General features: G+C 50.4%; 1 protein-coding gene across 1 annotated transcript in view; it reads left to right on the forward strand.

The window, feature by feature from the left end:
• The first annotated feature begins 664 nt into the window (after window positions 1–664).
• The window catches only part of SLC24A3 (solute carrier family 24 member 3), a 68,594-nt gene continuing 55,819 nt past the window's right edge, over window positions 665–13,439 (forward strand). The window contains exons 1-5 of the mRNA XM_086744683.1: window positions 665–758; window positions 1,488–1,590; window positions 1,686–1,806; window positions 4,973–5,171; window positions 9,758–9,834. Of these exons, the coding sequence (XP_086600809.1) occupies window positions 665–758; window positions 1,488–1,590; window positions 1,686–1,806; window positions 4,973–5,171; window positions 9,758–9,834 (594 nt within the window). The remainder of the gene's footprint in view (window positions 759–1,487; window positions 1,591–1,685; window positions 1,807–4,972; window positions 5,172–9,757; window positions 9,835–13,439) is intronic.

The raw sequence follows: 13,439 nt of genomic DNA on the forward strand, positions 1-13,439 counted from the left end.
TTGGTGCTGGATCCTGTTCAAGGCTGGTTGGGGTGCGGAGGAGAGGCGACCTTCGGGGTGTCTGAGCCGGCGGGGTCGCGTTCCTTGCAGTGCTGTGGTGGGCTGTCGGGGATGGTGGAAACTTCTGGTTATGCTGGGCTCCTGCTCAGCCCCCTTCCCTCTCCGGGGCTTCACGGGATGCTGGGCCAGCTGGGCTCCGCAGGCACGCAGGAATGCGGGGCGGAAGGAGGCATCCGGCTCCTTGGAAGGTGCACAGCCACTGTAGTTTTGTTTCAGAGAACAGCCCGGCACACTGCCTGTTCTGTGCGTATCGTGCATGCTAACTCAGGAAGAGCAGGGAGCCACGGGGTGCCCCAGAGCAGCCGCCTGCGATTTCGGGCCCTCTTGGATACACACAGCTATCTGGGCTGCTCCTATGTGGGCACAAGCTCCTCTCCCCGGGGCCCTGACCGCACGCTGCCACAGGCGCCGGTGGAGCCCGTTGCTGGCCCAGCAGTGATTTCCAAAAGGGGACACAGTGGAGCCCTGCACCCCTCTGCCGTGAGCCCCCTCTGAAGAGGGATACACAACATCTCACAACCTGGAGGTGTTGCTCAGCTACCAGCAAAATTCAGCACTGTCTGCTGCTGCTTCATGCCCAGTGCCGACACTGAAACACCCCGACATGGCCCCGTCTCCCGGCAAGGCGGTTCAGCATCCTTCAGCGGTGCTGCCTTCCGGCCTCAGCAGCGTGCTGCAGCCAGGGTGGATGTCTTCCAGTAAAAGCTTTTGACACAGCTGCATCTAGTCTTAATATCTAAAAAAAGCCCCCAGACTGAATAAATGGCCCTGTGTGACTAAGAGGGTGAAGTTATGATGGGATTTATATCCTGGCAGGATCACACAGCATTCCCCTCTTGCCATATTTAGCTGAAGGGCTGCTTTCTGATAAGAGAACATACGCAAATCAACCAAAATGCTTTCAGAGGAGAAGTTCATGGGATGAGCAATTTGTGACGGGACGTTTCTGTGGGACTTGACATCTGGTTTGAATTCCTCAGGTGGGACTTGGGGCCTTTCTGCAGCTTCTGAGCACTCGTCTGCAAGGACTGCGCCTTCCTGGAAAGTGAAAATGCTCGTGTATTCACATCTCTGTCTGAGACTGCTCTGCTTCGTGTCACATCTGCTCTGGCAGCTCTTCTTTTGTTCCATAAAGCCTGGTTTCCAAAGGCTTGGTGGTGATAAAGGGGGTGTCAGGGTGGGCACGTGGCGCCGGTGTCAAGGACTGGCCTCTGAGACAGTCCAGGGGCTGTCCCCCTGGGGGACATGCTAAGACCCCCGGGGCCGTGTGCTGCAGCCAGAGTCCGGGGGATCTCGCTCCCATCTTCGCCGCAGGAATCCCCTCATCCGGCCATGCCAAGCAGCGTCAGTTCACCCTGTTTCCCCCTGCCTCCAGGAAACCTGGGGTCGCTCCGCGCCTCTCCCTGCATGCTCTCTCCCTCTGAAAGGTGACCCGGCACCCGCCCAGTGCCGCAGGGAAGAGTTTGGCTGTTGGTCAGAGCTGGTCTGCAATGGACTTGCTGAGGTCGACTTGCAGCAAGGCTTCCTGTGGTAAGAGTGATGCTCTGGGTGCGTTGCTGGCGACGGCTGAGGAGCCAGCCTGGAAAAAATGTAAAATCGGTTTTGTGCGGTGTGTTTGCTGTCAGCATCCTTTGTGCTGGGCGTGAGCCCGTGACTCGAGCAAATCGGCGTGCGGTAACCAAAGGAAGTGGAAGTGTGCATAAGCTCATCGCTGCCTGGACATCTGCTGTAAATGCTCAGTTTTTGGTAATTAGAAGTTCGTTACAGCGTAGGCACAGAGAATGCTATCTGAACATCCGCTGCTTGGGAAGAGCCAGCCCTTGTAAAGCCACCGCAAGGTACAGGACGGTGCCTTCGGCCCTGCGTCGTGCGGGATTTGTAACAGCGTGCTGTACCTCTACTCCGCTTCAGCTGCTTGTTTTCAGCAGTTAAGTGGTGACACGAGTAAAACATTAGCTAAATGATTTATTATTCATATATCAGCATAGTTTGGCACTCTTGAATTTTAGATCATGCCACTGTAATGCAAGCACCATTTTTACTTGGCAGAAAGTAAAACATTTATTATGTGTATGTTAAAAAAAGCTACTCCGCCCTCCCCTCAGAGAGAATTTGACTGATCCTTATTGCTTTTAAAGACAACAAAATATTTTCAGCAGTCCCTTGATCTCCCAGACCGCATGATTTAAAGCTGTTTCCCTGGGGTTTGGCTGCAGGGACTGGCGTGCTGCGGAGCGTGGGGCCATCCGCATCTGAGCCAGTCTGAGTGGTGGTGGTGCTGAGGCTGAGCGCGTCCCGCAGTTCCTCAGCCCCCTTGCCTCCCCGCCTCTGCAGGCTCGCTCCGGAGGGTCCCCGCTCTGTGCGAGGGACAGACCGCGGGGATGGAGCTGTTACCCTCTCGGAATCAATACCATTCGGGGGTGCTTCTGGAGATCAGGGAACTGGGCTAGACAGCATGCAGGCAGATGGTGAATGTCATATTATTGCTAACCCGAAAGCAGTCAAAAATCTCAGCCTTGAGTTTAAAATCATGAATGTGAGGATGGGGGTGGGGGGGAAGGTGACTAATTGTTTTTAAGTGTACTTTAATTTCTGTGTGTAAAAAACTGTTGGCATTGATTCAGGACGTGTTGTCTCAGGTCACATCACAAGGTATACTCCGTTGATATCTTTCCCTCATAGACCACAGTGGTAGAAATCAAAGAAACAGATTGAGCAACACGCAGGGACGCTTCCCGATGCACTTTCCCAGCTGCATCTGTTTGATGTATGGGGATTTCCTGAGGCACTGAAATCATCTCTGTTACTAGTCTTTGACAGATTTTTTTTTTTTTTTTTTTTTTTTTCTTTCTTTCTCCATTGGCTTGTCAGTTTGCCTGTGAAGCCATGGAGAATGCAGAATTGCAGCACTCTGTGCCAGTGAGCTGAGTTGCTGTGGCTGTTGGGCCTGCTGGCCCCTCTGGTTCGTGTGCCGGGAGACCTGGGGAGCAACTGGTCCCTTTCCTCCCTCTCCTCGCCATTTGATTTCAGAAACCCCCACCCAACTCGTCGTCAGGCTGAGAGGAGGTGGTCTCCACGCCAGCATTCCGTGTGTAGGGGCTGGTCCATCCTGGCTGACGCTGTTGCTGCTTTCCGAGCTGTTCACAGCTGTGCCGTGTCCCTCCCCGGATGCGGCGACCAGCACATGCGCATCTATGAGATATGGCACCGCGCGCATCCACGCAATGGCACAGTGGTGTTCCCTCAAGTTCCCTGTCCTGCCATGGCTGTTGCTGATGATGTATTTGTTTTTTTCCCGTTGCAAGCTGGCACGCTCTGAGCGCCTGGAGCTGGGCACTGGAGCAAGCGATCCGTCATCTGGGCTCAGACAGGAGCTTGCACCCAGCTGCTTGGCACAGCTACGTGTCTGTGTTTTTCCAGCTGCAGAAGTGTACTTGTCTCTGGGACTTCTGCTGACAGCTGAAGTAGCATTGATACTGCGAATACCAATGGTCCCTAAACGTTGGCGTTGCCTATCTAAATCCTGATTTCTAATCCAGCCCGCTCATGTAGTTATTTCAAGTCATGCCTTTCTCTAGCCTCATCTTCTACCCCGTGATGGGATGTGCAGCCCACTTCTGAAGAGCCCTTTGGGAAGGAGTCATACAGGGGCCACTGGGCAGAGTAATTATCCTGGAAAACTGTAAAATAAAGCCTGGGTCTCTCCCCACCAGCTAGCTGGATGCTTCAGGATTGCAGTGCCTAGCACGGATGTGACTTATCTATGGCCATGGAAGAATTGTGGGGACAGTGTGAGAAAATTAACAGAGTTCTTAAATTTGTGACAGATTTCTTTGCTGATAATTCATTACCTAGCTGGACATCCTCAGTTCTTGCTGCTCCTATGAAAACTACAGCGGATTTCCCAAGGGTATTCCTGTTCTTAGAGTAGGTATGCTGGCTAGCAATGTAAAGACTTAGTTTAAAAATAAGTGTGTATTGCAGCTTTGAGAACTGTTGATCCAATATAGTGTTGTGTGGTTTTGTTTGGTTTGGTTTGGGGTTTTTTTTTTTGTTTTTTTTTTTTTTAAAGAATCCTTTTGGAAAGGTGGGAACATCAAACAGGAGAGGGAAAGGTGTGGCAGAGAAGAGGGTTTTGAAGAGGTAAAACGCTCTCTGCTGCGGTCCAGAAGAATGGTACGGCAGCATCTTCTCCGTGCATCTGTCCTTGGCACGGCGTGTGAACTACCTGGGGTAGCTCGACTGTGCAGAACAGAGGCAAATTTGTATTGCACCAGCAAATCCTCTGAGCGGAGTGGTAATGTGGATCGTTTTGTAAGTCAGCTAAAGCCAAGGCTGAACGGGGTTCCAATTTTAATGAATCACACACTGATTGAGAATAAAAAGACAAGAGTTTATTCCAACTCATTGTATTGTGACTAAAATAACGTTTCCCAATGAAGCATGGATACAGAACTTTGCTCTAAATCTGGCGAGGGGAGCAGGTATGGCCCGTGAAGGCTCCATGTGGGCGAGCAGCAACGGTGTGCTGGTGCTTGGTACCGGCCGGGGTTGTGCTGTGGGCTGCGGTAGGTGCCGAACACCCCGTCTTGAACGGCCTGGGCTCCCTGTTCCGCACAGGGACCGTCTGAACACGGGAAGTCATGCTGTCAGGGCCTTGGCCGGTGCGAAAAAGCACAGCGTTTTACACCTGCCTCTCAGCTTCTCCTCTGTTTGGCCTTCTTTACAAAGCTAATCCGTACCTTGCTAGTTACCTAGTTCCAACTGCTTCTACATGCTGATTATCCTGATACTTACTAGTAATTTTACAAGTCGCCAGTGCAAGATGGGAGTGACCTTTAAAAAGCCATTGTGTTATGCTGCATGCTCCTGCGCAGTGTTTCCTGAGAACCTTGCGCTTGTTAACTGAAAGCTAAAGCTGGGTTGCTTGCATCCGGCGGCTGGAACTGGCCTGTCCGCAGTTGAAACGCTGTCGGTGCCGCTGCGAGGGTGCGGGCAGCCAGCGCTGTACCTGCTGCCCCTGCAGAGTGTCCGTGGAGGTGCTGCATGCGTGGGAGGGTCTGGCCCTTCTGCAGTTCGCAGACCCAGTGCCTACAACTCTGAGGACGAGAGTGGGTCAATTAGGCAGAAATCTTTTAAATTCTTGGAGTTGAGGTTCACTGACAGGGTGGTTGTTGTTTTTTCCTGCTGCAATCAAAATGAGCCTGGCAAAATCTGTCCCTACTTTCTGTACAAAGGCTGAGCACTCTTTCAGGCAAAATAACAAACTGTATGAGCTTTTCTACCAGCTAAATGGAGCAGCTGTTGTTGGAGTGGTGTTCCAGCAACACCCTGTATTTCTTTTTAGAAAGGGGCTCCTGTGTTTTGCACAGCTCTCCTCTTATCTGTACTCATCTGCACCTGATGCGTCTGATAAAAATGCAGCACACTCCAAATTTGCATGCGTTATTTTACAATTGCATACATTTGAGTGTAGGCCACTAAAGCATTTGTGTTCAGTGTCGTAGAGAACGCAGTGATGGACACAGGTTTTCTCAGGTACGAAGGTGCGTTTCATCGCAGTGTGGGAGGGGAGCCTGACGCGGAGGGAGGATTAGATGTTTCTGCTGTGTGCAGGAAGACGGCTAGGATTCCCCGCCTCTGCCAGTAGCAACAAGCCTGTTCTATTTTTGTACTGTTGTTTTTTTTTTTTTTTCTTGTATGCTTTCACCTTAGGTGCACTTCATTCTCCTTGAACAAGTAGAGACTCTTGATAGAAGGAGTGGATTTTCACCTTCTCTGTCTGTTATGAATTGTCATGCTAAAATCTCCTAGGCAGCTGCAGGAGGAGAGGGAAATGTGTGTGTGTGTTAGCAAACCATTTTGTGTATTGGTAAAAACATCCCTCTCCATCTTTCCTTTGCAATGTCTTGTGGTCTGGTGAATGGTCAGTGTCGTAGTTCAGCCCCGATTGCGACCAGACTACGCAGTTTCTCTCTCATTCCCCCCACCCTCCAAGAGAACAGGGAGAGATAATGTAAGAAAAACGGCTCGAGGTTTGAGATAAGGACAGGGAGAAATCCTTAAAGTTACCATTACGGGCGACTTGGGGAAAAGTATTCATTTATTACTACAAACAGCAGGATAATGAGACAGGGAACAAGATAACCTCCCTCCACCCCTCCCTCTTCCCAAGCTTAACATTATCTCTACTACCTTCTCCCCCCCTGAGCGGCACAGGGGGGAAGAGGGAACGGGCATTGCGGTCAGTTCATCACGCGTTGTTTTACGCTGCTGCTTCATCATCGGGGAAAGAACTCCTCACATTCCTCCTCTGCTCCGTTGTGGGGTCAAACCCATACACCACACACCACAGTCCTTCGTGAAACTGCTCCGGCGTGGGTCATCTCTTCCACGGAGTTCAGTCCCTCCAGAACAGCTGTCCCAGCAGGGCCTCCACAGGCCACAGCCGCCTTCAGGCATCCACCTCCTCCGGTACGGGGTCCTTCACAGGCTCCAAGTGGATCTCTGCTCCTCCGTGGACCTCCATGGGCTGCAGGGGGACAACCTGCTCCACCATGGTCGTCACCACAGGCTGCAGGGGAATCTTGGCCAGGAGCCGCGTTACTGCTCCCCGTCCTTCTGAACTGACCTTGGCGTCTGCAGCTGTTCCTCTCACAAGAAAAGTTGTTCGCAACAGGCTGGCAGACGCCTCTCAGAATCTCTTCACATCATCCATCATCTCATCTCCTTTCCACCTCTTGCAGCCAGCCAGGCTGAATTGGGCCCAGTCGGCCACCTGGTGAGAGGCCAGAGGCTGAGGCCTGCAAGGCCCATGAGGCCTGCGCCTCCCCCTCTACGCCTCTGCCCCCGCGCAGCTTCTTCACATCTTCTCTCCTCTCTTTTTTTTTTCTGTTTTCCCCTTCTTAAATACGTTATCGCAGAGGCGTTATCATGGGACATTCTGCTACCAATCGGCTCGGCTTTGGCCAGCAGCAGGTCCGCCCTAGGCCCAGCCGAGTCCACTGAACAAAGGGGAGCGACTTCTAGCAGTTTGCTACAGAAGCTGCCACCTTAGGCCCCCCTCACCAAACAAAACCACAACAGGCAGGAACATCTCTTAAACGAAACTGGGATGAAAATGTTTGGTTTGCACGTGATGATGCTTTGCTGAGGCAAGATGAATCCTTTCAGATGGGTGCAGTGACCATGGGAGGGTGGAGTTCAGCATCCTCAGGGCAGCAGGGAGGGGGCACGGCAGGCTCTCTGCCCTGGACTTGTGGAGAGCAGATGTTGGCCTCTTTGGGGATCCGCTGTGCAGAGTGCCATGGGATGCGGCCTCGGAGGGAAGAGGGGCCCAGGAAAGTTGGTTGATATACAAGGAGCACCTTCTCCAAGCTTCGGAGCCATGCATCCTGATGAGGAGGAAGTCTGACAAAAATGACCAACAAAAAAAAAAAAAAGGAAACTGCAGAGGGTGGAAGCAAGGACAGGTAGCTCGGGAGGAATACAGAGGTTGGCTGAGCAGCCAGGGATCAGGTGAGGAAGGCTAAAGCCCTGACAGAATTAAATCGGTCTGGGGACGTTAAGGGCAACAAGAAAAGCTTCTACAGGTACATTGGGTATAAAAGGAAGACCGCTTATCTGAAAAATTGTTTTCCTCTGCAGATACAGTGCCCGGGTCGATCCCTTGCTTGCGTTAGTAACACAACTGGAACGGAGCTGCCTTTTGCTCAGTTACTGCTTCACGGGCAGCAAAGCTGTGAGAGTGAGCCGGGTTGTTTTTCCATTTAATCGTCTGTGCAATTGCTAATTAAATTCCAATTGCTGGAGCTTTATTAATGACAACAATGTGAATGCTAGCAAAAACGCAGCTTGATTTTTTTTCTGACTTGAGGCTGAATGTGTGAAACTGACCATTAGAAGGAAACCATCGCTTTAGTTGTTATGAGCATTTCAGATCTGGAATTACTGAGAAGCACTTGGAATGCCAGAGCATCATCTTCACGCTCGCTTTTCGGTTTACTACCAAAAGCCGTTCCTGCAGCCTAACTGGCAGAGTGTCTGTAAGTGCCTTACAATGCAATTAACATCCAGAGCAGTAATAAAGCAGGTGAGTAACTGAAAGCAGCTTGTCTTTAAATGCCTTGCAACACTGATTTTACAACAAAGGTTATGCGATGGTGTTGCGTGCTCTTTTTGACCGTTACACTGATGGCCTGACTTTGGGAAGAGAAGAGCTCGTCTAACAAATATATTGCTGCTAACGAAGGCGCATGGAACAAACGGCATTGCTGAGTGCTTTTCTGGGGTGGCAGAGTGGGCCATCGGCTGTCCCAGACACTTGCTAGTGTGTCATTTCCAGCCTTTATGACTCCGTTGGAGTTAAACCACGTGAAGAAGCCAAGGTGAACCGCAAACCTCCTCTAGGCATAAGCTTGCTGCTTGGGACCTGGCACTTTGTGCTGCTTAGCGTGGAACCCAGCAAGTGCACAAGTGCTTGGGCATCCGTGAAGGCACGGCTCTGCTTCCATCACCTCTCCCCGTGGATTCCAAACTGTCCCTTTCTTCTCTCCTGGTCATTTACAGAACCGCCCAAGTTAGGAAGTTGACACAATGGCTACTCAGCACAGCATCCTGCTTCTGGAAGTGGCTGGCAGGGGATGCTGTGGGAGAAGTGTAAGCTGTGGAGCATGTAAAGATCAGTCATTCTGCCCATGCTGACTGCTCACGACAGAGTTTAGTGACTGGAGTTTGCATTTAGATAACCATGCTGACTATCACCAACAGACAATCCATGGAGGATCTCCTCTTGGACCCTTCCTACCTGTCGCAGCATCCCCGGGGAATGAAATCCACCATTTCATAACATGCTGTGTGGTAGAAGTACTTCTGCCTGTTTGCAAAATGTGCCGCCTTGTGATTTCAGAAGGTGGAGGGAATTTGAGGGGTGTTGCCATCCTTAGCACGTCACCTTCTGATCGTATAGGCTGCCCTCTTTTTTTGCTTTGCAGTCACGCTGAGCCTTCCCAGTGGAAATCTTTGCAGCTCCAAAGACTTGACACTCCTGCTTTTTTTTCCTAAAACATTTGATATGTCTGTGTCAGAACCTTCTTTGCATCCCTGGCGCCATACGTCAGAGGACTTGTTTGTGTTGGGGATGTCTCTGAGGAGGTAGGGTGAAGTCTGAAGGTAGAGAAGAGATTAATTTTGGTCTGAAATTTCCAAATCTGCCCTTGTTCTGAACTGTGGCTCCTTTCAGCCACTGGCTGGCTATCTAACGCAGCACGTGGTCCTCGGTGTGTTTTCTGTGTGGGAAATCCAGTATCCTGACGGTTTACTTATTCGGTGAGGGCGGTGAGAGACCCCCAGGCTGAGAGAGAATGAGAACAGCTGGGCAGTGGTTTGCTACAAGGCCTCCACGGTGCCGGCTGTTGGGAAGGGCACTGGAGGGAAGCCGTTGCCTGGCTGGGGAGCGTGCGGTCCTGCGGAGATGAGTGTGTGTTACCTGCACCCTGCCGATGGGGAGGGGGTGCTGGGGGTCAGGAGGAGGCTTTCACCCATCTGTTTTCAGGCACAAAGTGGTCGTAGGACCGCTGCTGGGCAGAAGGCGCAGGCGATTTTTCATTATGTTACTTAAGAGCACGTGCGGCAGTTTTGAGCAGCCAATTAAACATCTGACCTGTTTTGTTTTTTGGTTTTTTTTCCCTTTTTGCAGCTCTCCATGAGTTCCCCAGTGACATCTTCACGAACGAGGACAGGAGACATGGAGCTGTGGTCCTGCACGTCCTTTGTGTAAGTTTTGCGACTTTGCGTTTCTTCTCCTATCAGCCTGGCCAGGGCTCGGCGCGCTCACTGCAGGCTGATGCCGTCTCCTGCCCGCAGGGCTTTCTGCCCTCAGTTGTGGTTGAGAGTGAGTTTGGGTAACTACACTGAGTATAACATACTTTAGTTTTACACAAACCCCTTTAAAAGCCCCAGTGCAGCCCAGGAGCATGCTCTCATGTGAATAAACTCCTGTCAGTTACTTTACTCCAGCCAGGCCGGCGTTGCTGAGGATGTCAGGCAGCTGTGGTCCCCAGCCATCTGCCCCTGAGCACAAGGATGCTCCATCGAGGGAGGATGTTCATGTAATTGCCTTCAAAAATAAGTGAAGTCTTATCCCCAGAAATTTTCCCCAGAAATCCTTGTGGCAGCCCTTATGACACAGCTGTAGGAGAAAAAAGTTAGAGAGAATTTTCTGTTTAAAAATACTATCAACTGGATTAAACTTTTTTTAAAAAAAGTTTGGGTCTCCAGAATTCACCTGAGTAGTTAAGTTGCTAAAGTGAGTTTTTCTTCCTGAATATATTAAAGAAAAGATCATAACTTCTCGTTTATCAGCTGCAGGGTCCTGGATCCTCTTGAGAATTCTGGAGGACGTCAGGTGGGCAGGGGATTTGCCTCAAAGTTCAGAAATATACCAAGATGACTTTAATAGATGCTGTTTTAAAAACCTTGCTAATATGAGAAATCTGTGTGATTTGGGGCTTGGAGTTTTGTGATCTCCAGGCAAGTCAGTGTAAGTGGTGTGTGTGGGTAAGGGCAAAATTAAAGGTAAATTTATTTTAAATAACCCTGGCCCATCAGTCTGCTGGACTCTTAGCTGGTGTTAAGAGGGCCTTGTGTTCAGCAGCTGCAGTGCTGCCACAGAGGGAAGCGCTGTCCCTCCAAATCCGTTCCTCAACTTTTGCTGGGTAGATGAGATTAAGACAATTCTTTTCTTTTTTAATGTCATCTTAGTTTAAGAAGAACTGCCAAATTGCTACTTCTGCGGGGAAAGAGGCACTCTTGAGCAGCCAAGAAGATACCTGCTTCTAATGAATATTTAAAAGCATTTCATAATTTTTAGTCAGTTTAAATGAGCAGTCACCATTAGTGATGTGCAATGATTTGTTATTTAATTTTATGTATAAATTACATTGCGTTGCATGTTGTAATGCGAGTGCTCTGCGTTACGATTTTATTTCGGCTAAGTGGCTGCAATTATTTGTTGAACATCACCACTATTGACTTTGTCTGGCAAGCTCAAGGCTTCCAAGTTCCCATGGGAATGGTGAGCTTTGAGGTGTTTTGGAAAGTGAGTGCTGGGCCTGAGCTGGATTTTTCAGCACCCACAAGAATATTCCCAGAAATTCATATAACCCTCTCTCAAGGCAGTGCCGTGCAGCAGCCAGTCAACCAGAGTTTCTCTGCAGGTAGTGGAGAGAGAGACCTTCAGAGGATGTTCAGCTGCTCTGCTGCAGGTATGGGGTGGAGCTGCCGGCTGGGTTTCACCTGCCTGGCTCTGCTCAAATCGATCCACGTGCCCTCCCCATGGGCTGTGACCCTAGCGTGGCGCAGTCTGTGAGGTTTCACACCTTGACGTGCATCTTGACCAGTGTGTGTTTACATCCCAAGCACTGATTTTTTTTTTTTTTTTCATTTTTTTTTCATTTTTTTTTCCTGGCAGACAGTGCTCTGCGCCTCCAACCGCTCTTGTGTTTTGACAGGAAAAGGTCACTGTTGATCATCTCTTAATTTCAGGAGCTGTATTAACTGCTCTTAATCCATACAGACAGCGTGTGAACATCGTAACGTAGTCTTGAAAAATGCTAGTAGGCTGTTGGCACCTTTGTAACTGTACTGTGGGTAGTACGCATGTTCCTGACGGAGCACGGGTGTCGCGGCATGTCACCGGTGTTTGGTTTGTTCCAGCAGACGCGTACCGATGGCCGCGCAGACCCCCAGCCCTGTGGTGGCTGGGGGAGGCACCCGTTACCTCCGTGAGAGAGGGGAGGGAAATGGCTTTGCCGAGGAAGCAGAGGAAGGAGGGTTTGGGTGTCGCTGCGGGTTTCCCTGGAAAGGCCTGGTGCAATGGGCACTGTCTTTCCTTCCTGTCCCATTGCTGCTCAGCCTTCGTCTGCCCAGCTGTAGGCTCTGCCCTGATCCCTGTGTTATCCCAGTCTCTTTCACACTTGGTTCCCCTTTTCCCAGCTTTCTCTGGGCAATTCCAGAACGTGGTGCCAGGACGTGTTGCACTGCCAGTCTGCGCGGTCGAGGGCGAGCTCCTCCCCGGGCAGAGTGGGATGCTGCACGCTGAGCAGGGGTGAAGGAGCTGTGTCTGCGCGGGGTGGCCCTTCCTGCCTCTCCTTCGCCACCCTTCAGTGTCGCCATGGGAACGGGGCGCGCGATGGGGCACCTGTCCCCCTTGTGCGAGCCGCGGGGGAAATGTAGGTCGCTCTGGCCGTATCCTGTCTTTATCTATTTCTGCGCTGAGTCAGAAACCAGCCGCGTCTCATTTCTGCAGCACAGAGCTGTCTCGTCAGGGTGATGGTTTCCCAGTGCCCTGGACACGCTTGCTGTAGCGATGCTGCACGATACAGACAGCTTGCTGCTGAGCACGTCGTGGTACCACGGGCTGCTCCAGGGAAAGTGGGACTCGAACTTGGAGTTCATGGTTTTGGGGTTTTTTTGTTTGTAAACCTGGACTTGAACTTGGAGTTTGGTTTTTCTTTTTTTTTCTTTTTTTTTTGTTTTTCTTTTTTTTTTTTTTTTTTTTTTAATTTCTCTTCATTACCGGAGTTTCAGGTGGTTTTGTAATGCAGTCAGCATTGAGCAAAGCCCTGTGCTCGGTTTCGGTGGTGGCCCTTGGCCCGGGGCAGGGGCTCTGCGGGGGGAGCAGCCAGGTTCGGGTACCTCTTCCTTTCCTGGTGCTCCTGGGAGGAAGGCAGGGCTGTGGGAATTGCTGGCTCCTACGGCATGTAAGCTTTCTTAGGAAAAGCTTCTTGCTTTTTAGCTGAGTAAAGCAAGTTTTAATCCGAGTATGAACACTGGCACGGGCGACTCAAAGGACCGCTGGACAAACGTGAAAATTATCATTTATGTCCTGTGCAATGGAACATGTATTTGGAGTAAGATATTTAATCTCCTTTGATGCAGAGATTGCAATTCTCTGATGTTTGCTTGTTAGAATCATCATTTAAAACCCAATCCTAATGTAGTACTTAATCTGGTATTTGTAATCCTTTTATGCAGGCCCATGGTATTTTCATAATTTTTTAATGTCTTTCAGGGCAGGAAGAGTGCCTTTTAAGTAGGTTGGCTGTTTAAAGACTTCCATGTCCTCACTTTGAGCTGAACACAACTCAGCGATGCTGGGGCTGAGAGCCGTTTCTTATGTTCGATCCCTCGCGATGTCCCCTGCTGCCGTTACACGCAGCACACTCCAGCTCTGCCCCAACACGCTCACGTTCCCCCACCCCTGCTCGCCCAAACTCTAAACCTTGATTTGTTTTGTTTGTTTAAAACAAACAAACAAACAAAACTCTACCAAAAAAAACCCCAAACAACTTCGGAGGAAGTAACAGTTATTGTCCTCA

The sequence above is a fragment of the Chlamydotis macqueenii genome, chromosome 3, assembly GCF_036417535.1.
Source record: "Chlamydotis macqueenii isolate bChlMac1 chromosome 3, bChlMac1.mat, whole genome shotgun sequence".
Classification (NCBI taxonomy): domain Eukaryota; kingdom Metazoa; phylum Chordata; class Aves; order Otidiformes; family Otididae; genus Chlamydotis; species Chlamydotis macqueenii.